The 24761-nt window shown below is 55.0% G+C and overlaps 6 protein-coding genes across 6 annotated transcripts; 5 read left to right on the top strand and 1 right to left on the bottom strand.

Moving 5' to 3' along the window:
* Positions 1 to 388: 388 nt before the first annotated feature.
* IWZ02DRAFT_487449 (uncharacterized protein) lies at positions 389 to 2726 on the top strand (the record flags this gene model as incomplete). The annotated part of the gene is made up of 3 exons (XM_066769367.1): positions 389 to 1649; positions 1698 to 2155; positions 2205 to 2726. The coding sequence occupies 3 exons, from the start codon at positions 389 to 391 to the stop codon at positions 2724 to 2726; spliced, it is 2241 nt and encodes a 746-aa protein (XP_066626146.1).
* Positions 2727 to 6760: 4034 nt separating this feature from the next.
* Positions 6761 to 10634, bottom strand: IWZ02DRAFT_131537 (uncharacterized protein). Its single transcript, XM_066761622.1, has 5 exons — positions 10317 to 10634; positions 10106 to 10263; positions 9925 to 10018; positions 8210 to 9875; positions 6761 to 8139 (listed from the first exon to the last, which is right to left on the bottom strand). Exons 1-5 carry the CDS (start codon positions 10510 to 10512, stop codon positions 7089 to 7091), a joined length of 3165 nt encoding a protein of 1054 aa, XP_066626145.1. The 5' UTR covers positions 10513 to 10634; the 3' UTR covers positions 6761 to 7088.
* A 1325-nt stretch (positions 10635 to 11959) lies between these two features.
* IWZ02DRAFT_487447 (uncharacterized protein) lies at positions 11960 to 12540 on the top strand (the record flags this gene model as incomplete). Its single annotated transcript, XM_066769366.1, has 5 exons — positions 11960 to 11988; positions 12043 to 12138; positions 12205 to 12231; positions 12283 to 12444; positions 12501 to 12540. 5 exons carry the CDS (start codon positions 11960 to 11962, stop codon positions 12538 to 12540), a joined length of 354 nt encoding a protein of 117 aa, XP_066626144.1.
* A 2092-nt stretch (positions 12541 to 14632) lies between these two features.
* Positions 14633 to 15448, top strand: IWZ02DRAFT_131451 (uncharacterized protein). Its single transcript, XM_066761620.1, has one exon. It carries the CDS (start codon positions 14671 to 14673, stop codon positions 15211 to 15213), a length of 543 nt encoding a protein of 180 aa, XP_066626143.1. The 5' UTR covers positions 14633 to 14670; the 3' UTR covers positions 15214 to 15448.
* Positions 15449 to 17825: 2377 nt separating this feature from the next.
* IWZ02DRAFT_131346 (SRF-type transcription factor RlmA) lies at positions 17826 to 20272 on the top strand. The gene is made up of 3 exons (XM_066761618.1): positions 17826 to 17981; positions 18074 to 18239; positions 18290 to 20272. The coding sequence occupies exons 1-3, from the start codon at positions 17926 to 17928 to the stop codon at positions 19850 to 19852; spliced, it is 1785 nt and encodes a 594-aa protein (XP_066626142.1). The 5' UTR covers positions 17826 to 17925; the 3' UTR covers positions 19853 to 20272.
* Positions 20273 to 21129: 857 nt separating this feature from the next.
* IWZ02DRAFT_131360 (uncharacterized protein) lies at positions 21130 to 22721 on the top strand. The gene is made up of 5 exons (XM_066761619.1): positions 21130 to 21295; positions 21352 to 21875; positions 22031 to 22078; positions 22151 to 22432; positions 22605 to 22721. The coding sequence occupies exons 1-5, from the start codon at positions 21236 to 21238 to the stop codon at positions 22681 to 22683; spliced, it is 993 nt and encodes a 330-aa protein (XP_066626141.1). The 5' UTR covers positions 21130 to 21235; the 3' UTR covers positions 22684 to 22721.
* The last annotated feature ends 2040 nt before the right edge of the window (positions 22722 to 24761 follow it).

Genomic DNA, 24761 nt, shown 5'->3' with positions numbered 1-24761 from the left:
CGCCCTCTGCGGCGCGACCGGGGGGTGCCCCCTCACCATGCCCGCAACTTCCTGCTCGACAGACGCCGCCCCGTTGTACCTCTATCTCCCCCCCCGTTTCCAACACGACGACCACCACTCCGACTCCTGGCCCAGCCTCGCCAGCATTTTAGCCCGCGACTCTCTTCCTCAACACCATGATTTTCTTTACCCACTAAAGCCCATCGACGGCCACGCTCTTTCACACCCACACCCACACCCACACCTACAACACCCACACTCGTTTCTGCCCTTCCACTTCCGCTTCTCCGCTGCCGCCGCCGCCGCTCTCGACCACGGCCGCCCCCGACTCCGCTCTCTCCTGAAACCAATGCCTGCAACAACCTCCTTGAGGCTCCCACCAGGAACCATGCACTTCCAAGCTCCAGTTCCCGACTCTCCCCCCGACCTGACCGACTCCAAGTCGTCCAAGTCGTCGTCGTTGCGCTCTCCCAGCCTTTCCGACCTGACGGGGCCTCAGGACAACTCGCACTTTGAGGAAATTACCCTCGACGACGTCAAATCCCTGCCTCGTTATGACAACCCTTTGGAGACCGGAGACAAGCGAGACTCGGCCAAGGCCTTTGCTATGCGCAGTCCAATGGCACTTCCTGGCACCCAGCCGCGAGCAAACGGAGCCGTGGGAACAGGCGCCATCCGGGATTTGACAAACGGCGCGAAACCAAAGTATCCGGGGTTACAAGCTCAAATCAATGGCGCAACCAAGACCTCTTCGTCCACTCTCAGCCTACCCTCTCGCAAACCCCCCCGCCGAAGCGCCACCAGCTCTGCAGCTCCCTCGTTGCTCTCCCCCGGACGTTCCCCGAGGACCCCGTCGCCGGGAGCTTCTTCCTCGCGTTCGCCTCGCTCTCTGCGCCACCGGTACACTGCTCCTCCAGCCTCTCCCGCCGGTCGCTCGCGGTCTGAGCTCGACTTCAAGCCCGGTTCCATGCCCACGGTACGTCGCCAGTCATGGCAACCCGGGCGCAAGACCGTCGAGGAATTGGAGGCCGAGTACCATGATTCTGATGAGGATCTGCCTGACGATGCCGTCATGTGGAATGTACCCATGTCGCCACGCCCACCGCACCAAAGAATGTCTCGCTCGCCTTCCACGTCTTCGGTTGCGGAAAGCACAATTTCCGAAAAGCATCATGCTCCTGCATCGGCGGCGCACGGCGAAGGTTCGCGGACCAGGTCGCCAAGCAGGTCGACCACGGGATCATATGCGGCGTCGACTCACAGCAGCATCCCTGAAGATAGTGAACTCACCATCTCGCGGACCAAGTCATGGACGGACGCTTTGGGAGACATGTCCAAGGAGGCCAGGGAGCTGACGGAGGCTTTGGAGGAATTTGCTGGAGAGTCGGAGAGGCTACAGGAGGCCAGGATCCAAAGCGGTGCGGCCTCAGCAAGGCCTTCGGTGGAGAAGAATGCTACCAGACCGGCCATGGTCCAATTACCCCCCGTCCAAAGAGGAAATATCATGATAGATCCTCTGCCAATTAGTAAAGAGAAAGAAAAGGTGCTGAGCAGGACCCGGCCAAGCTGGCTGCCGCCCAAAAGCCAGAAAGAGGAGCGCAAGCACTTGAAGGAATACCAGAAAATGATGGCGCACGCCCAAGAAGCTGGTGAGTCAAGACATGGACCAAGGAGAGAATTGGACTAACACGAAGCAGAAAAGCGGATGGTCGCCAAGCAACAGGAGCTTAACAACCAGCGCGATGACCAGCAGAATTCGCTCTTCCGAATTTGGGAGCAGCACGTCATCCCTAACTGGGATGCGGTCATCTCGGCTCCCCGAACTCGTGAGCTCTGGTGGCACGGAATCACGCCTCGCAGTCGTTCCGAAGTCTGGAAACGAGCCATTGGAAATGATCTCGGATTGTCAGAGACCAGCTTCAATGCGGCGTTGAGGAGAGCAAAGGCGCTGGATGCGAAGCTGTCCAAGCTTGACCCGAACCAGAACAGTGCTCGTGAGGCCGTTTGGTTTGAGGGCATTCGACGAGACGCTGACGAGGCCTTTCCGGAGCTCAGGATCTTCCAGGCTGGAGGTCCGCTCCATCAGACCTTGATCGACGTGCTGATGGCGTACTCGATGTACCGCTCCGACGTGGGCTATGTCCATGGCACTCATGTAAGCCTTGTTATTTGCTGCTTGCGGTCGACTTACTGACATGTCATAGCTCACTGCTGCGCTCCTCATCCTCAATCTTTCTCCTAGCGACGCCTTCATTGCCCTCGCAAATATCCTCAACCGTCCGCTTCCCATGGCCTTCCTCGTCCACGACACCAACGCCATGCGTCGCGCCCATGATCTCGTTCTCCGGACTCTGGCATACAAGCTGCCGCGCCTCCATAATCATCTCACCAAAACTCTTGCCCTGGCTCCGGAAGAATTTCTCGACCCTCTGTTCCGTACCTTGTTCTGCTGTCGCGGCGCAGGTCTCGACATTGCCAGTCGCATTTGGGACGTGTACGTCTTCGAGGGTGACAAGGCTTTGGTGCGCGCTGCGGTTGGCGCACTCGATGCCTTGGAAGGCAGGCTGTATGGCGAAAAGCATGAGGTTCTCGAGTTGCTCGGTTGGAGAACGTCAGACAGCTGGGGCATCACTGACGAAGACACCTTCATGCATGGTGTCAGGAATGCTGGCAAAGTCGACGCTCATGGCGTCGAGAATAGTCCCAGCCCCATGGGACGTGTGTAGATGAACTCTTCACGAGGCTGAGATTCTGGACGAGGGGCATGGACCTTCTGAGGGTGGAACGAAGCCAATCGAACGAGGCTTTGCGAAACACCCGCCGTTTGTGCCTCTGCGGTTCAAGGTCTCTCTCCAGCCAGACGGACAGCATGGACAAAGGAGCAAACGCCGCGCCGAGTACGTTCTCCACTGCACTTGCGGCAGGGAAGATTTGGATGATTCCTCGAATTCCAAACGGAAGAAAAGAGTTTGGGACACTGTTGAGCAGACTCGCGGCTGTTACCATTACCCCATCTTTCCTGCTGGCCAACGTCACACCAACAGCTTACGCCGACGCCCAATGACAATCGAGCAGAAGCGCACTCGGCTGCTCCTCCCTTGCCTCATGCAGCATTCGTCCGGCCTTGCTTGGGCCTTTTGTCTTGAATTTTATACCCATGTTGGTCGACGGTTGTCGATCCGCCCCGCTACTGCGCAACCTCTTTTACCGTTGACCCTTTGCTCTTCTGGTCATTCGAAGCCCTGAGTCTCGTTCTCGGGTTCCCAACACATTCGACTTTCTTCCGACCTCATCTTACATCGACGACGACGCCGCTAGCGGCCCAAGTCTGGCAGTCGGCCAGTTTCTTCTTTTTGGCTTTCCCTCTGTGCATTTTGTCCCATCATTTTGAAGCGAGATTTTTTGTTTAGGCACTTCCCTTCTTCTCTTGGATAATCAGTACTGTGAAGGAGAGCGGAGCAACGGCGAACACTATTCATATTACTCCGACCATACGCATACGACACACATGCACGAGCCCTGCGAGTCTTCTTACCGTCAATCGACACACTCATGTACCAAAAGTTCCTTTGCTGGCAGGCTATGTTGTTTCAACAACAGAGACCACCATCTTCTTTGTCCATTCATCCAGTTGCATCACATAGTCTCCATGTCCTCTTTTATTCTCTCTAGCCTATTTCCTATCCACCACTTTCTTCTTCTGCCGAATATGTTTACTGCCCTTCTGAGGTACCACCTACTCGCACAACTTCTTTGCTCTCCGCATCTAATCAGCGCTAGATGTATGGCTTGGGACCGCTGGGTCTCGTCGGCGTCTTGGCTCCCTCATCTTCTCTTTCGTCGCGGTGTCGACTCAGGTTGGCTTACTCTGCGTCTCGTCGACTAAACATCAATGCATAAACACGAAATACAAAAGGTTAAAAAATAACTTGCTTCGCGTTACTGTCGTGACTTGTTCGCTTATCGTCCACTTTGTTCATGTACTGGGACACATGTCAGTCGCTCTTCCACATGCAGCCACACACGCACATACAACAACTGACCGCCATCTCAAATACCGGTCCGTCTGTCTATCCATCTTTTAGCCCATCACAGTCTGTGCTGCTGCTGCTCTCTCTCCAGCAAGCCGCCTCCCAGCATTCAGATTCAGCCGCCCCCTTTTCCTTCCCCTGACGGGCGGGAGCGCCGCGCTACACCCGAGTCGAAGCCTCCGCAAGCCTCGTCAAGCCTACTCACACGAGGCTTTTGAAGGATGGCCATGCGCCGCCACGCCACAACAAGCCAACAAGCCAGCTAGCCAACAAGCCAACTAGCCAGCCAGCCAGCCAGCCAGCCAGATAGATGTGTGTATGTATGTATGTATGTATGTATGTATGTATGTATGTCAGTTCAGACGTCAGTCGATTGGCTGTGAAAAGAGCGTGGTCGAGGTGTTAGCAAGTGTGTGTGTGTGTGTGTGTGTTTTTTTTTGGGGGGGGGGGGGGGGGGGGGGGGTGGGGTGGGTTTCGAGGCGTTGACTGACCGACGGTATGGGTACACGTGGGTTGGGTGTGTGTGTCTGACTTTCCTCTCAGTCTGGCTGGTTTTTTCCGCTCTGGCCACGCACGGCATCTGTCAAACGCCTATTTGTCGGTAGAGGAAGATGTCGTTTGCGGCGGCGGCGGCGGCGTCGTCGTCGTCTTGCGTCCATCACTGAAGAAGCTCTCGCTGGGCAAACGGTCATTCAGTGCCGTGCATTCTAGTCCGATAATCTTTCCGGCACCTGCACAACATGCTATTGCGCGTTGGGAAAATGCTGAGACTTGTGAGACTGGTTGGTGGTGGTGGTGGTGGTGGTGGTGAGGGTTAAGAGATCTTTAATATCAAATGTTAAGTCTGGTGAATCAAGACACACGAAATGAGGAGATGAAGGAAGAAGACGTATAGTTAGTGGGTAGTAAAATGATTAGCTAAGTGTAAATGTTGCCCTTCTCTGCTTCTAACATGATTAAAGATCTCATTTATGATAAATTCGAGCCTGACAAATTTCTCATGGTTATCTGCATCTTCGTATTACTTCACATTTACCTCACCATATAGAGGTGCTACCAAGATTAGAGATAGATGCACCGTGGAGAATAGCGCATACTGTATAGTATATCTAATTTCCGTCCATTGTGATGAAGAAGCAGTAGAGGAAAGAAAGGAAATGATAACAAGATGGCCGCACTGCTCTCGATGTCTCTCATTATCTTCCCTCCCCGCTCGACTCTCGAAAGAATAAACGCTCTCATCCATAAATCATTCCTCATAACTCCCCAGCCCACGCATGCTCCCTCAGCCCCACAAAACAAAATAGTCTGAAAGCTCGGGCCACTACTCGTGCCTACCCTCCCTTTTTGGCACCCAGCGCAGCGAGGAGAGTGGGAGCGTCCAGGATGTATTTACAACAGTTTTCATAGCACTATTCACAGCAGTATTTATAGCAGTATTCACAGCAGTATTCACAGCAGTATTCACAGTAGTATTCATAGTAGTATTCGCAGCAGTATTTACAGCAGTAGTATTTATAGGGATTTACCCAAGGCATTAAGCTAACCTACTAAGGTAAGGTCTCATTTATGGACGGGTGAACTTCGGTTGCAGAAACTTTCTACCAATCAGATTCCTTCCGCCTTTAAATCCACCAATCAGAGCATTCTGCCTCTAGGAAGTTTTCTACTAGATACGCTCCACTCGTCGCTCAGGACCTCGGGCCCTTCGCTTCCTCGCTGCGCTTAGAAAAAAAGACAAAAAGACAAAAACGTACAACAGGCGTTTTCGGGATTCGCTGCTGGTCACCCACGCAACTACTAATCGCCCGCAACGCAGCTTGTCTATGGAAGAGCGGACGGGGTTCCGAATTCTCTGCGTGCTATGGTCGTACGTACTGAACCAGGTCGCCAACAAAACCTATAAATGTAAAATTGGAGTTGACGATGTGGGAGGCGCAAGTGGCTATGGGAAGAAGCGAGGCCGATGGGATGGGATGGACTGGGGAGGACGGTGGAAACATTGGGTTAAGGCTGGGTTGTTGGGGTACTGGATGTGTGGTGGGCTTCGCGGCGACTGTCGACTGATGACCCTAGCACGCACTCTAGAGCTACGTAGGTGCCATGTCGAGCTCGTTCCGCGCAACCTTGTGCAAGGGCGACTGTATGGTGGTCTCAGTACTGAAGCAACAGCTTGCTGCCATGGTGGTTTGGAAGAAGTGAATACGTACACAGATGGCTCATACACCGAGCCAAACAAGGCGCACAAGAAGGGAGTGGACGCGATGGATTATCATGCAAGCAAGCACTCTGGTGGGCGGTCGAACGATAATGCAAAGGAGAATCAGAGAATGCTATTGTTTGGCTTTTGTTTTATCTTTCAAAGTCAAGAAGGAAAAAGGGGGGGCGTCCGACGACGGTGACGGCACAGCAATCCACCCGCCACAGCTCAGAACAGAGACCAAACCAAAATACACACAGCGTCGCTCGATCATCTATTGAGAGCGACATGAGAAGTGACAAAACGACAGTGCCAATGAGATATAGAGTCAACGAAACAAGGAAATGGGAATCACGGTGGAGAAGATGACAATAGAGCAGGGAATACAACGGACGAGAAGGGAAAAAAAAACGAGCCGCTCAGTGTGTGAACTAGGCAAGTCTATAAAAGGCTCGACGGCAATTTGGTATCTCGATGGTATTCCGACGACGCTTCGTGAACAACGTTTGGCTTGTGCAAGCTGAGGGGCGGCGCTGCGCTCATGCCGAGACGCACGGGTATTAAAGATGATGAGCTGAACATCATCAGAAACAAGAAGGACGTCCAGTGTGGAGGAGAATGTTGGAAATTGCAAAGGAAAATGGTGGAGGGAAGGGCGGTCGACGCAAAGAAAGAGTAAGACACGCCGGACGTTAGAAGTCGCTTCGTATCGGTCGGAGTGTATAAAGTCCGGCGCGCTCACACGGTTCGGAAAGGTGTAGGAAAGGGCAACGATCTTGGGGCTGCCAACGACGTGGCCGTCGGCGTCCTGGGGTATCCTGTGCACGCGGCTAGCTCGTACCAGAGTCGCTCACTGCTCAGCGACGGGCACCAGTGACGATTTTGCCAGACGAGTCCATGTTGCCCGTCAGTTCAGCGACGCGAGCCTTAATCCTGGCGACGCGATCTTCAATCGTTTCCTCGCCTGAAGTTTCGCCATCTTCGGTCCTCATGCTCACGCTCTCGCTGTGGCGCGGCCTGGTTGATCGATCTTCACTCACGCGCATAGCCCTCTCAGCCGCGTTCTTGCGGATCTGCGCCCAGCGATCTTGTGTTGGAGGTATGGCCTGCTGGGCGTCGTGCATGGATGCTTCGGACGACGCGTATTCAGAGCTCTCGGGCTGGGAGGCGTCATATCCAGCAGTTGTGTGCTGAGCCTGACCTGGACGGTTTGCGTGCGTGTAAGATTTTTGAGCAGAAGGGGTGGATGGCGAACGCTCGTCGTCAGAGTAGTCGGTACCATAGGAATTGTCATCAGGCCCCTGGTCAAAGCGGGAAAACTGCTGGTCTGCTTCTTCTTGCTCCCTAGTGTGGACTCGCGAGACGGGGGCAGGGCGATCGTGGTCGTACATGACAGCATCCTTGCGCATTGTAGGGGCATCGTTCTCGGGCTGCTTCTGGACAGGTTCCGGCGGTGGCGGCGGCGGAGGAGCGTGGGCCGGGGGCTCGGGGGTAGCCGCAACTTGGCGTTGGTTGGAGTTCGGGCGCGACGTGCTCTCGCGCTGTTGGGCCTCAAAGCCGGCTCCTGTGTCAGCAGCACTCGGCTCTGGAGTCTTGTTGCGCTGAAGAGGGTTCTCCTTTTGTCTCTTGGTAAACAATCTCTTGAAGCCGCCGCCCGTAGTCTGAGTTGGCTTCTTAAGCTTCTTGTGCTCGGGCTTCTTTTCGGCTTCAGGGTTCGTGGGGCCTTGCTCGAAAGCCTTTTGAGCGGCGACAGTGGCCGGGTCGGGCTGCTCGAACTTCTTGCGCCTCTCGGCCAGGGCCGTGGGCGCAGCTGCGGCTTTGTCGGGACGCTGGGCAGAATTCTTGCCGAGATGGGCATCTTCCACACTGACGGGCTGTTCGTGTGAAGGGCGGGCAGGGCTACTGGGACTATAATGAGTGTAAGGGACAGGCCTACGAATGTTAGGACATGGGCAGAAAAAAATGAAATCCAACTAACCATGAGTCTCGGTTGGACTGGACGGGTTTCCTCGGCAGCTCTTTCGACTTATTCGGCTCCGGAGTGTCCTTGCGCGATGCTACCGGTTCCGGCGATGAAATAGCTCCGTTGGAAATGTTGGCAGAGGACAAATTCTCATGGAACAAGCCCTTGCCGGTTCCTGCAGAGGTGTCCCCGAGATATTGAGCGCGAAGCGTCTCCTTGTCAAAATTTCTGGCCCACTTCATAGCCGGTCCCGCCTCGGACGCAACCAAGGGCTGCAGGGTCATGACGCTGTTTGTCTTTGTCGATGTAGCATCATCTCTGCCGCGGCGCTGATTGGAGTCCGAGGAGCCTTGTTGTCGCTGTTGGAGAGCGAGGTTGGCCGCTGCGGCTTGGATTTTGGCGTGTTGGTCCGGCCCAATGGTCGTCTTGCTCATGGGCGTCTCGCTTTGCTTGCGGTCGTACGGCTCCTTTGCAGGTTTCTTGCCCGTTGATTTTCTGCGACGGCGCCGGGTAAAGCTGAACTTGCTCTTTTTCTCCACAACGTAGGCACCCTCTTCAGGACCTGGCGAGGCGCCCTTGATCTGCTCCTCCACAACTAGCCATTTTCCTCCTGCAAGCTTGGTCTCCACAAGCGCGCATCGACCAAATACGGCCTTGCGCTCGTTGGGCTCCTCTGGCGCCAAGCTCGTAATCCACACCCAGAAGAAGGTCTCATCCAGATCAAACTTGTTGATGCTTGCGACCTCGCCCGGTTCGAGGTTCTCGGCGGTCTCGCCATGCCTCAGATGTGACTGGGAACTCTGCACCCGTGTAACCTCGCCGATTGGAGGCAGTTGCTTGTCAGGTGGAAGCAGCATTGGTGGCCGCGCGGCCGTGGCTTTATCGTCAGTGAAACCAGAGGACAGAAAATCTGCCCACGAAGGTGTTGTAGGCCTACCGAGCTCATTTGCCATTGAGCGTGGAGTGGTCCTCAGACCACCATTGCTCGAGTTTGTGGAGCCTCCAGTGCCACTCCCTATGGACATGTCGTCCAAGAAGCCGAATCCAAGGTCTTCGAATTTGGACCAGGATGGATCAGACGAGCCGTTGACTTCGACGGTCGCGCCATTGGCAGTGGAAATGGCTTTCAAGACGCGGCGACACTCGTCAGATAGCGTCGATACAGGGTCTTCGTGATACGCAAACTCGCGGAGCACCCTATCGGTCTCGCGATACTCAAAGTTCTTGGCCCTCCGAAGCAGCGCAAATGGCGTGGGCGATACGGAGTCAACGATGAGAACCACCTTGGTGGTCGCTGTCAGCATCAAGGTTGGGGTTTCAGGAGGGTATTCGGTCTGATTCAGCAAGGCCTGGAGGGAGCGGGGTAGGTTGGAGATGCCGGTGATGATTTTGTCCTCTGGCGCGAGAGAGCGCAAGTAGGCAAAGAAGAGGTGACTGGTTGCGTCTGCGGCCTGCGCCCAAGTCTTGTAACCACCTTCGAATCCCTTGCCCAGATCGGCGTGTTCAAACGCCCACCAGCCGGCCATTCGCGACAGCTTTCTGCCACCGAGCCCATTAGTCTTGCCACGAGCAGCGACAGCGGCCAGCAAATCGAAGAAGTCCATGATGATTTGACGGCGAGCCTCTGACTCGACGCTCAAGGGAATGAACGTGTCAAAGGAGTGCTTGGCCATGCCAGAGTCTGTCGTTGTTAGGTTCCGGTCCGCAAACCTTCCGAGATGAATGCATACCTTGTTCTCCAACGCGGAAGAGCTCGTAGGCGTCCCAGGTTACCACGCCGCCGGGAAGCCTGCTCCAGCACCATTTCATGATGCTGCAGAGGACCTAAGACGGGAGTTAGCAGAGCAAGCAGGTATACGGTAAAGTTGTGCCTCGCAGCTTCGGCGATCAAATTGGGGCAAGTTTTCATACCATTGGCTCAGTCAAGCGCAGTTCGTTCCGAAGCCCATCGCCATAGCACATTGATCCTCCTTGATCCATGTCTCTGAAGAAGTTTGTGATCAAATGACGGGCAGACGTCGAGTCTGCGCCAGGTCGGAAGGGCAGGAGGAGGAAGGGTGTGTCGAGAGCTGCTGGGGAGTTAGATGGTGACGGAAAAGCAGCGCGGGGAGAGCAAACAGACCTCTCGACTTGAGCTCCTGGGTACAAACATGAATGAGCTCCTGAACTTGGTCTGGAGAGACATCTTTCCAGGACCACGAGTCTTGCCAGCGCGGCTTTGGCGGGGCGTTTGCGATGCCATCAGAAAAGTCCCCATATTTGCCGGTCTTAGCCTTGGCTCCGTCCTTGGGCTTGAAAACCTTAGAGAAGAAAGGCATGGTGGAGCAAGCGCGGGACGTCGTCAGAGCCGAGACGGGCACATGGATTGGGTGAGGAGCGGTGATGGACGAGGTGGTTTGTTTACGATATGGTGAGGTGTGGGAGATGGGCAGCGCAAGGGGCGCGACGCTCGGATACAACAGCGGGCTGGACTAGTTTTATCGCGGCGGAGAAGAGGACATTCGAGAGTCGATGCGGGAGTGGATTCGCGTGGTGAAGCGCGCGACAAGCGACAGGGGGCGCGTCAAGGTGCAGGATGTGAGCCCGACGGGGACGAGGATATGACGCGGGCTACGAGCTCGAGCTCGAGCTCGAGCAGCAATTCCAAACAAAGAAAGAAAAAAAAATCCGGTGGAGGGCGTACGAGGGAGGGACACTCGGATGGCCAAGCAGAGAGGGAGCGGCGGCGGAGATGGGCATGGCATGGTGTGGGTGTGGGCGTGGGCGTGGGCTTTAATTTTAAGGAGAGCATCAGTGATCCATCTTCCCCGTTGACCGCACAGGCCGCGGCTTCAATCATTCGCCCAGCTCCAATCCAGCTCCCCACGCTCTCCATTGCCCTGCCCTGCCCTGCCCTGCTCTGCTCTGCGGTGCCAACACACCCATCTCTCCCTCCGCCGCACCCGCCCTGAGACAGCGCTACCGTACCGCATGTATTCTCTGGCTCTGCGCCCCCGGTCTGCCCAGCGACCCAGCGACCGCTTGCCACTCGCTCGCCGGCCGGCCAACCGCAGACACCACGGGCCCCACCGCTGGCGAGCAGAGTTGCGGGAGCTGCCGCATACACTTTCTTGTCGCTTTGGGAATCTCGCCGAGGGCGTTGCATTGCCGACATGTGCGCTGTCACCCGAGCGAGCATCCAGCCAGCCCTGCAGGAACGAAGCCCACCCACTCCCAAAGGCCCAAGACAGACACTACACCACATCTTGTCGCGCTAGGTGACCAGCGACTCGGTCAAAACGGCCGCCTGCATGCAGCCCACCGCGACGAGGATCAACCCTTCTGCTCTCCTCGCAAGTCCTGGATCGGATGACCGGCTGCCGCTGCCGCTGCCGCCAACGTCAAGCTGCGCGAGCCTTGACTCGGCTTCATTTCCTGGCGTCGCCCATCGCTGCCCCATTATCAATTTTCCTCTTTTTTGCATGCCCTTAGGTTGCTTTTTCTTTTCGCATCCCATCAAAAACACGCGCGTGCCCTCTAGCGCCGGCTGCAGTCGGACGTCTCGCCATGGATCGATCAAATCCGCCCGTGCTGCACGCGCTAACGCTTTTGATCCAGCCCAAGCCTTTCGTCAATGTCGTCATAATGTAGCTTTAGCCTCGCCGTCATGGTCGAACAAAGGTACGTTCAGTATATATATCAGCCAGTACCTATTCGAGTCACGCAGCCATCATCTTCGAATTGTTCAAATATTTCAAAACTACTCCCTGCACACCATCGCCCACAATGGTCAAAGACGCTGAAACAGTCATGCAGTAAATGCCTCTGCATTGGGCTTGACTCCCTTGACTTGCTGACCCATCCCTTAGAGAGTTTAACGAAATCGTCAACATGACCCCCACCGAACTGAAGGATTGGCTCGGCACCGAAGAGTCGACAGGGTCTGGCTGGGGCAAGGATGATGGGTATGGCCTGCTCAACCGCCCTCTACCTTGCACCGCTGCTAGGTAACTGACGTTGTTGGATCCAAGCTCGGGGGAAACCGTTGGCCACGAAAGGTAAATACATGAATTCGGATACACCGCGCACTATGACCAACGCTATGACAGCGGCCGTAAGATCATCGAGATTTTGGAAAAGAATCCTGACAAGGACCCCGAAAAGTATGACGAGGATGACATTCAGCACATGAGAAAGGTGGTATCGTATTGCAAGCGTCACCTGGCGCAAGAGGAACACACCAAGAAAAATACAGAGAGCAAGTCGTACAGGTGAGTGTAGTACTTTTTCGCTTCATGGGATAGCAGTTGACGCATAGGACAATCAGGAGCTTGAAAAACTGGGGACACGACGCACAGAAATCGTAAAAGGAATCCGCTAGAAGCACGTCAAATCCTGCCTCATTTTCGAATTGCGCATCCCATGTCAAATAACCAACGGCTGCTTAAATCCGTGGCGCGGTTTCAGAGGGAAGTCCCGGTGCGTAGGGCGCAACTTGAAGTGCCTGCATCGACTAGTAACTGGGTGCGGACTAACATGGATTGAAAATCTTTCTGGGCAATTGCCTCGACACAGTGTAGAAAGCAACCAGACCTGCCCTTGTAACCCGTAAAGGAAGAAACCCAATCTCTTTGGCCAAGACAATCTCGCAGCAGGCCGACAAATTTATGAGCAGGCATGCAACAACTTCTAAAGTAGCACTCGGCTAATCCTGTGCACCGCAGACCAAGGTCCCAAGTCTAACTCGCCAGACCATACTTGCGCTACTCAGCTCCCCTCACAACCGTTGCTCAAAGGACACCCGCAACACGCAACACGACCCGATGAGCCTGAGGCCATTGCCAGGACATGCGTGGCCGCCAGGCTTTCTGCGTTTCCGCCAACCTGGAGCGGATCCTCAAGCTTCCGTCAGATCTTCCTTCAGATCAGATCTTTGTGGATCCACCACCTCGCCGACCCAGCGAACCGGTTTCACTTTTGCCGCCGCACATTAATGCGCATAAGGTACACTTCACACTCGAAGTGCGCGTCGACCTCTGCGCCACCATCATATTTTCACAACGTTGCAACTCTTGCTGATTTAGCGCGATTGTCGCCCCCATTTATCGACAATCACATCGGTCTGATCTTGGGGGTTTTGAATGTCTTCCCAGCCTCGCCCAACGGTCTAGTGTAGGTACAGTATACATGCGTACCCGTATTCGTTCAAGTGGCTGGCTGCAGTGCCCTGACTCGGTTCTACGTCTTGTCCCACTTTAAATCAACACACAACCTCCATGCCTTGTAGCAGTCTTCGCCTCGCCAAGCACGCGGACAGTCAACCAAGCTCGCAGCGCTTATCCAACTTTTGAAGCGACGAGAATCGCTGCTCGTCGGTTGATCGCGCGCACATGCTGGACGATCAGACATCCTCATTCGCCATAGTCTTTACGCCCTGTCTCCCAACAAGCACGTCTTCACAACTTCATCCCTACCCGCACCATTTATCCAAAACACCTGCCCTCACCTCCCACCAACCACTCGAGCGCTTTGCCCTGCGCTGCGCCTCCCGTGCCCCTCCCGCCCGTCTCCGGTACAGGAACGGTAGGTGGACTCCGGCCTGTTCCGTCGATCCCTTGACGGCTCCCCAGCCAGTCACGTCGTTGCCGACGGTCGGCAGAGCAAACGGCTGGGCGGTGGAGAGTGGGCGGGACGGAAGGACGGTCGGACGGGTCAACGGTTCGCGTTTGCACTTTATTTGCTGCGAGCGGGAGAGGGGGGAACGGGAGTTGTGATGCTGTGAAAAGATCTCGCTGCGATGGCTTATGATTTCCCGATGAATGCTCATGGAGGTGGTCGTTGGGTATGTGAACCGTGAATAGCTTCCGGGTTTCAACATTGGGACTTGAACGCAGGTTCTGGATTTTGCTCAACGACGGTCTCAGCTCTAGGTGGCCCGTCTCTTGCAAAAGCAAGCATCAGGCGCGATCATTCTGCGGTCGAAAAGATCATCCGAAAACTATGCTCTAGTACTTTGTTCTAGTCGCGCTTCTCACATCAAGACATGTCGTCCGACTTCATCTTCCAAGCTTGCTCGCGTGTCACAAAACTGATCAAAGCCTTCAGTCCAACAGTCCATTCGAAATGGGCAGAGCAGAGAGTCGTCGGAATACGGAACGCTTTCTAGTCCTTACGGAAAAGAAAAATATCATCTCATCTTATAGACTTCTCATTCAGGTGCTGTTGTCGTGAACTCTCCCCACACGCAAGATTCAATGTCCACCAAATATATTCAGCACCAAAACATCACTTGCATCGTCAAAGTCAATACCGTCCACGCTACTCCGAAGCACTGCGAGTAATAATCACTGCCATCTAACTGGGTGATCAACTCGCTTGATTCCGTGCAATTTGTGCCCAAAGGTGTTTGTATTTATCTGACCCGTCGCGTTCTGTGGGTTGGCGTGACATGCTGCTCCGTTCAACGTGACTCCTAACGTGTTGCTACGACTAATTTCATGGCCATAACATGGCAAATTTACGCATGTATTGGCATTTTAGGTCTGTGTATCTGTAGACCGGGCTCGCATGCACCTAGCGGTCTCAATTGGACACACTACCCATTCTGTACCTCTCGTATCCACGGATTCCACCGCCTCGCCCCCTCGTCATCCTTACTCTCTCTCTTTCTTTTGAATTTCCCGGCTGCTGATGGTGGTGCCAGGGATGATGACTGGAAGAAACAAACTCACGGCCTAGACGTCGGCGTGCGCCGACTGTCATGTGCACCGGACATGGCTGCTTCTCACTCAGTGCTCCACACAGGTAATTTGACCCGGCGTCAGCAGTCCTCTCTCTCTCTCTCTCTCTCTCTCTCACTCTCTCTCTCTCTCTCTCTCTCTCACTCTCTCACTCTCTCCCCCCCATCAATCCTCGAAGCGAATAAATTGAAAGACTGCATACCTACCCAGACAGGACGGACATGCTCCACCCACGCGTACAGATGGACACTCACGAGACGCTTTGAAAAGAAGAGGGGCTGCCGCACGCCCGAGAAATAGATGGACAGGGAGATACATGCGTCTCCGCGAGAGGGCACTATGATGTTGCGATGCTCACTTTGGTTGAGCAGGTGAACAGGCCAGGCCAGGCCAGGCCAGACTAGGCCAGGCTAGGCTAGGCCGTACGAGGAAGGTAAGTCGGCTCGACGAGGCAACGTCGACAAGGAAAATGTTCATCGAAGCATTTGTGGTCAGTGGATGGTAAAAAGCCAGTAGAAAAAGGCAGCGGCATGACGTAAAATGCATGGGCAACCAGCAAACTGAAAAATATTGGTACATACAAACTAGTGCGATTGCATGAGGCGGCGAACTCAGACAGCCTCGATCTCCACCTTCAACAAACATTGTTAACGTATATCAGAGCCGGCTGCTTTCACTCCTGTAATGAACAGACTGGCTGATCAACTAATCTCGCACAGTCTGGTCTGGGATATCGTCGAGCGCACCCAAACTACCTACAAAAGAACAGCTAGATGAAGACATCCTCGCAGCACGTCGTCCCCGAACACACCAAGAAACGCGCCAGCCGTTGCTCGTGCACAAAGCTTGTTTGACTGGGAAGAACCGGAAACGAAGGACCCGCACGAGTCCCTGGTGGCTTGTTAGGTAGCTTGGGCATGAAGGGCGGCGCCGTGTCGCGTTGATGACACCGCATGCAACAGCAGCAGCGTGGCGGTAAGACATGACCTTCGCCGAAGGCCCGTCTGTCAGGGACAGGGCTGGACCAGGGGGGGGCTTGATGAGCTAGTTGGCGCTCTGCGTCGTGATAGATTCCCGTATGACATGGGCGTTGGGCGCTGCTGAGAAGTGGCACGCCGCTGGACATATTTCGAGTGTATTCGCCAAAGTTCGGTGATTGAGGCGGAGTCGAGCAAAATAGAGCTAGAGTTGACGTGCCACAGGACAATTGCCTAGATTTCAATGCCGCGCAGTACGTTTACGGATAGTTGGTAGGGATGATGGGTTGATGGCCAGCTTGCCTGGTCGTCGAAGCCCAGCGCCAAGAGCTGAACCACGAGTAGAAAGGCGACCAAGCACCGCCCAAGCCAAAGTGGATGGCTTGCATCAAAGAGTGCAGGCAGAACGCTGCTTGAGGCGGCCAGCTATGGCATTGGTGCACAAGCGCGACGGAGAAAGTGCCATGTATGTCAAGACGGGCGAGCCGTGTCCTGCCACACTTGTCAGTTCCTGTCGATGCAGCCAGCCAGCAAACAAACACGTGGGATAAGCGAGCCAGTATCATGACGTCCGGAGGGTTGGTGGTGTCGTCTGCCCTGCAGCAAGAAAAGCATGGGAGCCAAAAATAGCACGGCGCCGCAGCTACGAAACGAAACGCGCAGCGCCAGCCACAGCCGTCAACCGGGAGTCGCTCGCTGGAAATCCGGATGCATCGTGGAGAAGGGATCGCCTGCCCCGTCCCGCTCGCCGTCTGGACCGCAGCAGGGCGCCAGGCTAGCCCAAGACAGATGCCGCGCTCGTGGAATTTTCTTTTGTCGCCGTGTGGCAGCGCCGTTGGTGCCAGCAGGCATGAGGTGCGGCCGGCAGTATTCCTTTGTCGTGTGCTGCGTGAGCAGGACAACCCGTTTCATCATTCGTCCGGCGAAAACGGGGCTGCCGACGTCAGGCCTGAGCTCGCGCACTGTTGCACGCTCCACCGCGTTCCTGCAGACTGCTGCATGTATCTAAAGCCATGGCGACCATATTCGATGTTCGTCTTGTCCGCGCCGCAAATGCAAAATGGAGCTGGCAGTGCTGTGTCCTCTACAAGCAACTGAGCTCCGTACTCGGCCCACGGCACTAGCAACCTGACGACAAGCAATCGAGTCAGCTCATTGCGAATGCGACGAGAAGCTGCCGAAGGCGCATGAGGAGCGCAGCAGGCAGGTCGACGCAGCGGCTTGGCAACAATCATGTTCCACCATTTTGTTCATGGCCGTCTTTGCTCAGGGGTCGTGGAACCGTCGCGCGTTCATCGTCATTTCCATCTTCCGTTTGGGCAAGGAGTGCTTCAAGTTCCGCACGTCCTGCGAGGCGGGCAGTGGGCGGCGAGGGGGGAGCAGAGGGAGAGTCAGAGGGAGGGGGGGTGGAATAGGGCAGCAGTGGCTCAATCGGTGGCGAACAGAACGATCTTGATGGTGCCGGTGCCAGGTGAGGTGGTGGACGGTGGCAGTGGGTGTGGTGGTGAAGGAAAGGAAGCTTACCTTAGCGGGAGGGCCCGGCAACTGAAGGCTGCGGCAGAGTCTCGGCAGCGGCCAGCGAGCCTAAACGCTCCTATTTGGGACGTTTAGCGGCTAATTGCTGTGGTTTGGGGCTAGAGTGGCCAGGAGAGCCAGGCCGCCCGGGTGTGATCCCTGACGCACTCATGCTATAATTAGCATGATGCCCCCATCGCACTTTGCAGCAGACGGGAGCCCTCGAGGTTAGACACATCGCGCTCTGCCTGCTGTTGTTCAAGAGCCGCATTGCATCCCACCACCCACCCTCCCCTCTACTGTATTTGCCCCCCGATTAATTTCTCGTCACGCCTGCGCCAAAACCTCCGATCGCCGCTTCGAAACCAGCAACAAAGCGCCCGCTGCTCCCTGACCCAAACCAAGCCAAGCGCCTTGCGTTCCGTCGCCGAGTCCCAGCCCGCCATTTCTCACCGCAGCATTCCACTACCACGCGCTGCCCTGCATTCGATGCTCCCACCCTGAGCCCAGTCGCATCATCATGGGTCGAAGAAAGATCGAAATCAAGGCCATCAAAGACGACCGCAACAGATCAGTGTGAGTCTCGCTGATGTTCGTGCCGAGGGGCTCGTTGTGCGACCTTTGTTTCAAAGAACCATCCAAGCTGACCCTTCGTCTGCCTCGCCCAGCACCTTTTTGAAGCGCAAAGGCGGTCTCTTCAAAAAAGCACACGAACTCTCCGTCCTTTGCTCCGTCGACGTCGCCGTCATCATCTTTGGCCACAACAAGAAGCTGTACGAATTCTCGTCGGGAGACATTACCGAGACCATCGGCCGATACCAATATGTTCGCCAGGTTCGGACCCTTCCATCGTTGTTTGGAACGGAAAGCTAATGGAACCACAGTATGGGGGCGCGCACGAACACAAGGGTCCCGAGGACTTCATGGGCAAGCAAGAGGGGGACGAGGAAGACGAGGAAGCCGACGACGCGGGACAGCAGCAGCCAGGCTCTCATTCACCACCAGAACCTCAAATGTTGATGCCTCCCCATCTTCAAGGCCAGCAGTTTCAGCACATTAGGCATTCAACGCCTTCTGGCTCGCCTCCTGTGCCAAATGGTGTTCAGTTTCACCAGCGACATGTGTCTCCGCAGCCCCCTCAGAATCTCTCTCGTCCCAACTCTCGAACCCATATCCGCAGACCAAGCTCGAACCTCGCTCCGCCTCAGCAGTATCCGCCGCCGCAACCACCTGCGCCCACGTACAACTATAGACCAAATCCTCCGTTTTACCCCCCGCAGCCCATGCCCCAGCAAGCGCCTCCAGGCCCGCCGCCGCAACCACCGCCATCGTACCCGCATCCGCCGCCGCCTCCACACCCTCAAGTTCAACAAGTATACATGCAGGAGCCAAGAAGGCAGTCAATGCCTCCCCAGTTTGCACAGCAACCTCCGCCGCCACAGCCAATGCCTCATCCACAATCGCATCCGCCGCCCATGACCACGCAGCCTCTTCCCCAACCGCTCTCGCAACCGCTTTCACAACAAGAACATCAGCAGCGCCAACAATCCGTCGTGCCTTCGCCACAACCGGACCAACACAATTTTACAAGCCCACCGTTACCGCAACCGAAGCCGCTCCCGGCAGCTGCCAAGAGTTCGAGCATTTTTACGCCAATCGATGACAGCCGGTCCGTGCTTGCTCAGCACTGGGGACCCAGCACCACTCAGACGGAGATCAAAGTAGAGCATCCGCCTAGCTTTGAGCCTCCCCGCCCTCAGTCCATCGATGTGGCACAAGTTACAAAACAGCAACACAATGGAACGGCTCCTCTTCAACCGCCTCGGAATGCCGCGCACCATCCTCACCGAACCGTTTCTACCTCGTCGCTTCCCACCATTCCACCACCTGCGCGGGTGGGGAGTGTCAATTCTGAGGCCAAGCGACCCCGTCTCAAAGTGCAAATACCTGACGAACATTCCGAGGCTGAAAACACTCAGGCGTCTGGTTCGCCAAAGGATGCGAGCACCACTGGCGCGACACCAGCGAGAACGAGCACAGAGGCATCCCACTCGTCGGGCGTTGTTCTCCCTCCACCTTCTCCCAGCGCGAGCGCGCTCTTGAGTGCCGGCGCAACTGGGCCACCGAATCCTTTTGCTCGTCCCGCGCCGCCTATGAATCACAGTAGCACCAACCATCCTGGTGGTTCGCTCAATGAAAAGACAGAAACTCCCATTTCGGCCCTACCAAGCCGATATCTCGGAGATTTACTCCCGTCTCCTTCCAGCTTCTACCCCAACTGGGACTACAACAGCAATTCCTCGAATATGCTGCCAAGTCCCTTAACCTTCCAAACGCCTGTCGTGCAAAACGGGCCGAGTTTCCGGGATGATCCAGAGGAGAACAGAAAGCGAAAAACGTCAGAGGAAGGTTCAGACGGAGGCCAGAGTAAAAAGGCAAAGACTTGATGAACGATTTCCATCTTTCCATAACCTTCAACGAGCCGTCACATACATTATTGCAAGCCTTTCCTTTCTGGTGCTGTATCACGGAAACCAATGACTGGGCAGATGGTCGTTTGGTGTTCTAGACTGGATGTATGGGAGGGCGGCTGATTTGTTCCTTGTCTCATTGTCTTGCTGAAGCCCCTTCTTCACATACCCTGTTGCCCATGGTCATTTTAGCTCTCTCCCTACTTGGCCTTGTCTTATCTGTTACTGTCATCTTTGCGTACTCGTCGGTCTGGTTGGTCTCAAGGGATACCCGAGGGTTACAACACTCTTTACGCTCATGTCTGGTCTGACACGGCCGTTGCAGCGCATTCTTTCCGGAGCTTGATGACGTTCCATTCCCTCATGAAAGCAAACCGCTCGTCTTTGCTGAGCGGATGGGGTTAAGGTGGGGGAGTTGTGGTTTGATGCGTCGGTTTCGAGCGTTTGGAGATGAGATGAGATTCGAGTATATTTTTGGCGGCTAAGCTTGACTACGTCGACTTAGATTTGAAAATGAGTTGTACATAATATCTACGACAAGAACCTTCGCAAAGGCGCGGGAGCAAACAATGGAAGATCCACCAGGACTGCTGCTCCATATCTCGGTGGGCCAGGGTGTCGCTGCTGGGGCGCGCGTACTCCAAGGAACCCCTTCCTTGGTTCTGCGAAGCTTAGTCAAGAGTTGAAGGTTCGACAGCGTTCACATGGACAAGAAAAGCTTAGACACGGCAGTCGTAGGGCAGGTTGTTCGAATTCGAATGCGCTCCTGGGGTCCAGCGGTCGTGACATCATTCCAAGTCAAGTATCCACCAGTCGTCAGGTCGGTACTGGCCATGTACGCGAGGGGCGGGGCTGTGCTTTCGATATAGCTACAGACCCCGTGCGCATGTATGGACGTAGATTCATACTCGGTTTGCGGTTCAGGGAACGACGACGAGAGGAAGGAAGCCAAGAAAGACGTCGACAGCATTCTAAACGGCGAAGACTGCCTGGCCAAGTGAAAACGTGCCCAACCAACCATTCGTGCCCCTCGCCCGACCCCACCCACACCTCAACGCCGCCGCCACGACATCCTCGCGGTATCCCTGACATCGACCTGTCACGTCCCAAGAGGATCGCCTGACGCCTTTTGCCTTTGTTTGCCATTGTCGCGACCAAGCAACTCCACCTGCGCCCTCGACCCTGCCACCAACTCCTCCTCTCTCTTTAGAGCGCCGCAAAGCTCGCCCTTCAGCCTTACGGGGGCTGTGAACAAGCGACTTGTCCGTTGTTCTCGAGAGCTCTACAAAAGCCGCCTGTTGCCTGATCCAGTCACCTCGCTCTGCTGCCTTCTCTGCGACAGGAGCAGCTCTCACCAACATGGCCTACAACAAGGGATACAATCCTGACGCCTTGCCTGCGCACGCCGAGCCGGACCAGGTCTGCTCTCCGCTCTCTCCAACCTCTCCAACACCTTGCTGACGGTGACCTCACAGGCCGCCGCGGCTCTCTCCCAGCAATCACGCGTGTCCCCGCGTCCAACCTATTCTTCTGCCCGCCCCGATGCCTACGCTTCCAAGCCTGTCCCGCCCACTCCGCGCGACGACCGCTACCGCGACCCTTATGCCGGCCGGCCTCCGCCGCCAGGATCCTACCACAGCGCCGCGAGCAGTTATGATGGGCGGCACTCTCCGCGGTACGGTGGTGGAGGTGCTCCCTCGCCCGCCCATGGCCATGGCGGGTCCCTTGGCGGCTACGCATCGCCTCCGCCGCAAAACTACGGAGCAGCGCCCGCGCCTTCCAACTTTCAGCATGGTCGTCCGCCGTTGGGCTCGCATGCCAGACCTCCAACCACACCGGCTCCTCCCCGCGATGCTAACGACCGTGATGCTTTGTGGAGGCTGTTCGGCGCAGTGGACAAGAATCGCAGCGGGCAATTGAGCGAAAGGGAGCTGGGGAGCGCGCTCGTGAATGGTGACTGGTCGGCTTTTGATTCGCACACGGTGCGCATGATGATTAGGTGAGGACGGCTTTTCCACAGCGGACGGGCGAAGACCAAGAAGTGTCATGGATTAAAAAAAGAAAGTGGGCGGAAGCGACGGGTAGATCGTCGTTTGATGTGGCTGTGACTGTGGGGTTGGCTGAGCTAGGAAGCTGACATTGGTGACCGCGCAGGATGTTTGACACGGACCGCTCCGGGACCATCAACTTTGAGGAATTCTGGTGCGAGCCCCTGCGATACTTTCGTTGTTTTTGGAAAATCGTCAGCTAACGACGAGAGCGCGCAACCTACAGCGGTCTCTGGGCTTTCCTTGCGGCCTGGCGTTCGCTCTTCGACCGTTTCGACACGGATCGCAGCGGCAAGATTTCGTATAATGAGTTTTCCGACGCCCTGATAGCGTTCGGTTACCGCCTGAGCCCGCAGTTCGTGTTGTTGCTTTTCCGCACCTATGACCGGCGGAACGAGAATGAAATCTCGTTTGACCTGTTCGTGCAGGCGTGCATCAGCCTCAAGCGTATGACGGACGTGTTCAAGAAGTACGACGAGGACCGTGATGGCTACATCACGCTGAGCTTGTGAGTTGCCCTTGCTGCTACCTTGGACCATTTGTTTTGTTATCATGAAGAGATATTTCACGAGGGGCTGGGGCCACACGTTTGCAAACCTCAGGCCCAAGAATAACTTTCTCATCTCCGTGCCAAATGAAAGAACAACAGGCTAACCAGTGTGACCCTTTCCGCCAAACAGCGAAGAGTTCCTGACAGGTGCCCAGTCCCTCTTCCTGTTCAACTCGATTTCGGCCGAAACTGACACGGGCTTGTATTGATCGCCAAAAGAAATCATACGCCAAGCGTAGACCAGGCGTGCCACTACGCGCTGCTGCCAATCCAATCCAATCCGCCTATTGCCAACCTGTTTGACGACCACGGCTGGACTGTTTAACCAACCTGCGGTTGCGCGTCCTCATTGCCGCATCACCGCAGCCAAACCCTTTTTTCGGAAATGGAGGAGAGAAAAAATTACAGGGGATCGACGAGCTTGACGGACGAGACTGGAGGAGCCCCTGGTTAGGTGTATGAAGTGCTTTTGAGCAAACGGTGGTCACGACAGGCAATCGCTCGCACTGTTCATCACCGTTCTTGTACGCAAGGACAGCACTGGTAGCATTTCGGCACGTCAGTGAGTGGAGTACCCCAGCGAACGAGTCGGCCACATGGGGTGTCATTGGCTGGCGAGAATCGGGGTCGGAACGGATCATTTTCAGATACCTATCACCTTAATCAACAAGTTGAAGGACGGAAAAAGATGAACCATTTCGCTGGTGCATATCGTGGTTCAGGACCCGCTTGGTCACAATGTGCGTGTTGAATCCTTCTTGAAGTACTCACTGGATCAATCGTGCGGGGAGAAAGGGCACCGAGTGCAGTGATGGCGAAAGAAGTGAACGACGTGTCAAAGGGACTAAGTGGATAATGGAACGGGGCTCAGCTCAACCGCGCTGCCCTTTGTGAATGGAGACTAGCCGTGGGCAAGAAGCATGCGTCTGTTCAGTATCAACTCTGGGAGACTTATACTTGGAAATGAGATCTGATTTATATAAAATGCGAGGCTAGTGTCTAATCCTTACTTCGTTCGTTCAGCGGCAGTAGAAGAGGAAGAGGCACAAGAAGACAAACGAGAGGGAATCACAGTCCCCTTTCCCCCACTCATGCCCTTTCTCTCTCTTTCACGAACCCCTCAATCGAGTATCTTTCTGTCTTTCTATCTATCTATCTATCTATAAGATTTCAGTGCTTACACTCGTAGCAAAATGATAACAAATGGATGGTTGGGCAGGATCGTAGTCATTAAATCACACCTTTATCTACCTCATGCCTAGCACTATTATTATTTTACGCATTCAGAGGAAGGTTTGGTGATGGTGTGAGGGCGTTACCAGCTTCTATTACCAGCTTCTATTACTAACAGCTAGACCACGCGATGTCTTTATGCTATGCAATGTGCAGGCATTAGCAGGGAGGGAGATGTCTCGTAGGTGCGTTGATGATGATGTTAATGATGGTGAGAGCATGTGATCAACCAAACTGCTAAAAAAAGGGTGGAAAAGAGAGGATTACTGTTTACATGTTGCTGGAAACTACATATTTACACTATTACTCAATACACGACTGAAAAGAAAGTGCGAGAAGTCAGCTGGTTGGCAAGAGCATGGCATTTTTATGTACATTTCGCATGTAGGCGTGTGAGAGACGCAGCTGACTTGGTGGTTTCATCTCTTTTTCGAGAAGCCTTCCATTGATTGCTCTCTCATGGGCATCCTCACAACCGGTAGCCTCTTCTCTCTTGTCTGTTAACTGTAGCGGTGCTGGCCAATAAGTTTACCGCTGACGTCGCTTGGCAAAGTTGCAGTGAGATTTTCTCGAGTGAAGAGAGCATTGGTTGATTTCCTGAACTTGTCTACCAGCACGTTTCTGATTTCCCCGGTAGATATTTTCAGTGCATTGGACTGATGGATACTGCTCCCGAGTGTACAGGAAGGCTTGCCGCCTTTAGGCAGGGGAAGAGAAATGTTTTGGCGCAATTTCAAAGACGATGAATCAAATTCCTTGGCTGTGCAATCGCGGTTTGCGGCCCTTTCTTCCATTGACGACTGAATGAAGTTGCATGGAGGACCTTTAGACGGTGGGCGTGACTCGAGATCGCATGTTACAGGGGGAAAAGTCGACGCTGGCGTAACCGGACGCAGGCCGGGGCGCTCAGCGTCCAGCACGAGTTTGCCGCATAAGAGTCTCCTATCCGTCTTTCGAATGGTATGAAATAAAGTAGAGAGCCGGCTGAACTCCGCACATGCAAGTTTACCGGCGTCCTACAGCAATCCAACCCATGCGCCATGTATACTCCCAT

This window comes from Phyllosticta citriasiana (genome assembly GCF_038021145.1).
Source record: "Phyllosticta citriasiana strain CBS 120426 chromosome Unknown IWZ02scaffold_2, whole genome shotgun sequence".
Classification (NCBI taxonomy): Eukaryota; Fungi; Ascomycota; class Dothideomycetes; order Botryosphaeriales; family Phyllostictaceae; genus Phyllosticta; species Phyllosticta citriasiana.
Note: the sequence above shows the minus strand (reverse complement) of the source record. Positions and strands in the feature narration are given on the sequence as shown.

Excerpts from the sequence above, each read along its gene's own strand:
- IWZ02DRAFT_131451 (XM_066761620.1), top strand. The coding sequence starts at position 14,671 with ATGGCCATAACATGGCAAATTTACGCATGTATTGGCATTTTAGGTCTG.
- IWZ02DRAFT_131360 (XM_066761619.1), top strand. The coding sequence starts at position 21,236 with ATGGCCTACAACAAGGGATACAATCCTGACGCCTTGCCTGCGCACGCC. Across the intron at positions 21,876-22,030 it reads ACGGTGCGCATGATGATTAG|GATGTTTGACACGGACCGCT; the intron begins GTGAGGACGGCT and ends GTGACCGCGCAG. Across the intron at positions 22,079-22,150 it reads ATCAACTTTGAGGAATTCTG|CGGTCTCTGGGCTTTCCTTG; the intron begins GTGCGAGCCCCT and ends CGCAACCTACAG.
- IWZ02DRAFT_131346 (XM_066761618.1), top strand. The coding sequence starts at position 17,926 with ATGGGTCGAAGAAAGATCGAAATCAAGGCCATCAAAGACGACCGCAAC. Across the intron at positions 17,982-18,073 it reads GACGACCGCAACAGATCAGT|CACCTTTTTGAAGCGCAAAG; the intron begins GTGAGTCTCGCT and ends TGCCTCGCCCAG. Across the intron at positions 18,240-18,289 it reads GATACCAATATGTTCGCCAG|TATGGGGGCGCGCACGAACA; the intron begins GTTCGGACCCTT and ends ATGGAACCACAG.
- IWZ02DRAFT_131537 (XM_066761622.1), bottom strand. The coding sequence starts at position 10,512 with ATGCCTTTCTTCTCTAAGGTTTTCAAGCCCAAGGACGGAGCCAAGGCT. Across the intron at positions 10,019-10,105 it reads TGCGCTTGACTGAGCCAATG|GTCCTCTGCAGCATCATGAA; the intron begins GTATGAAAACTT and ends CTCCCGTCTTAG. Across the intron at positions 9,876-9,924 it reads CTTCCGCGTTGGAGAACAAG|ACTCTGGCATGGCCAAGCAC; the intron begins GTATGCATTCAT and ends TAACAACGACAG.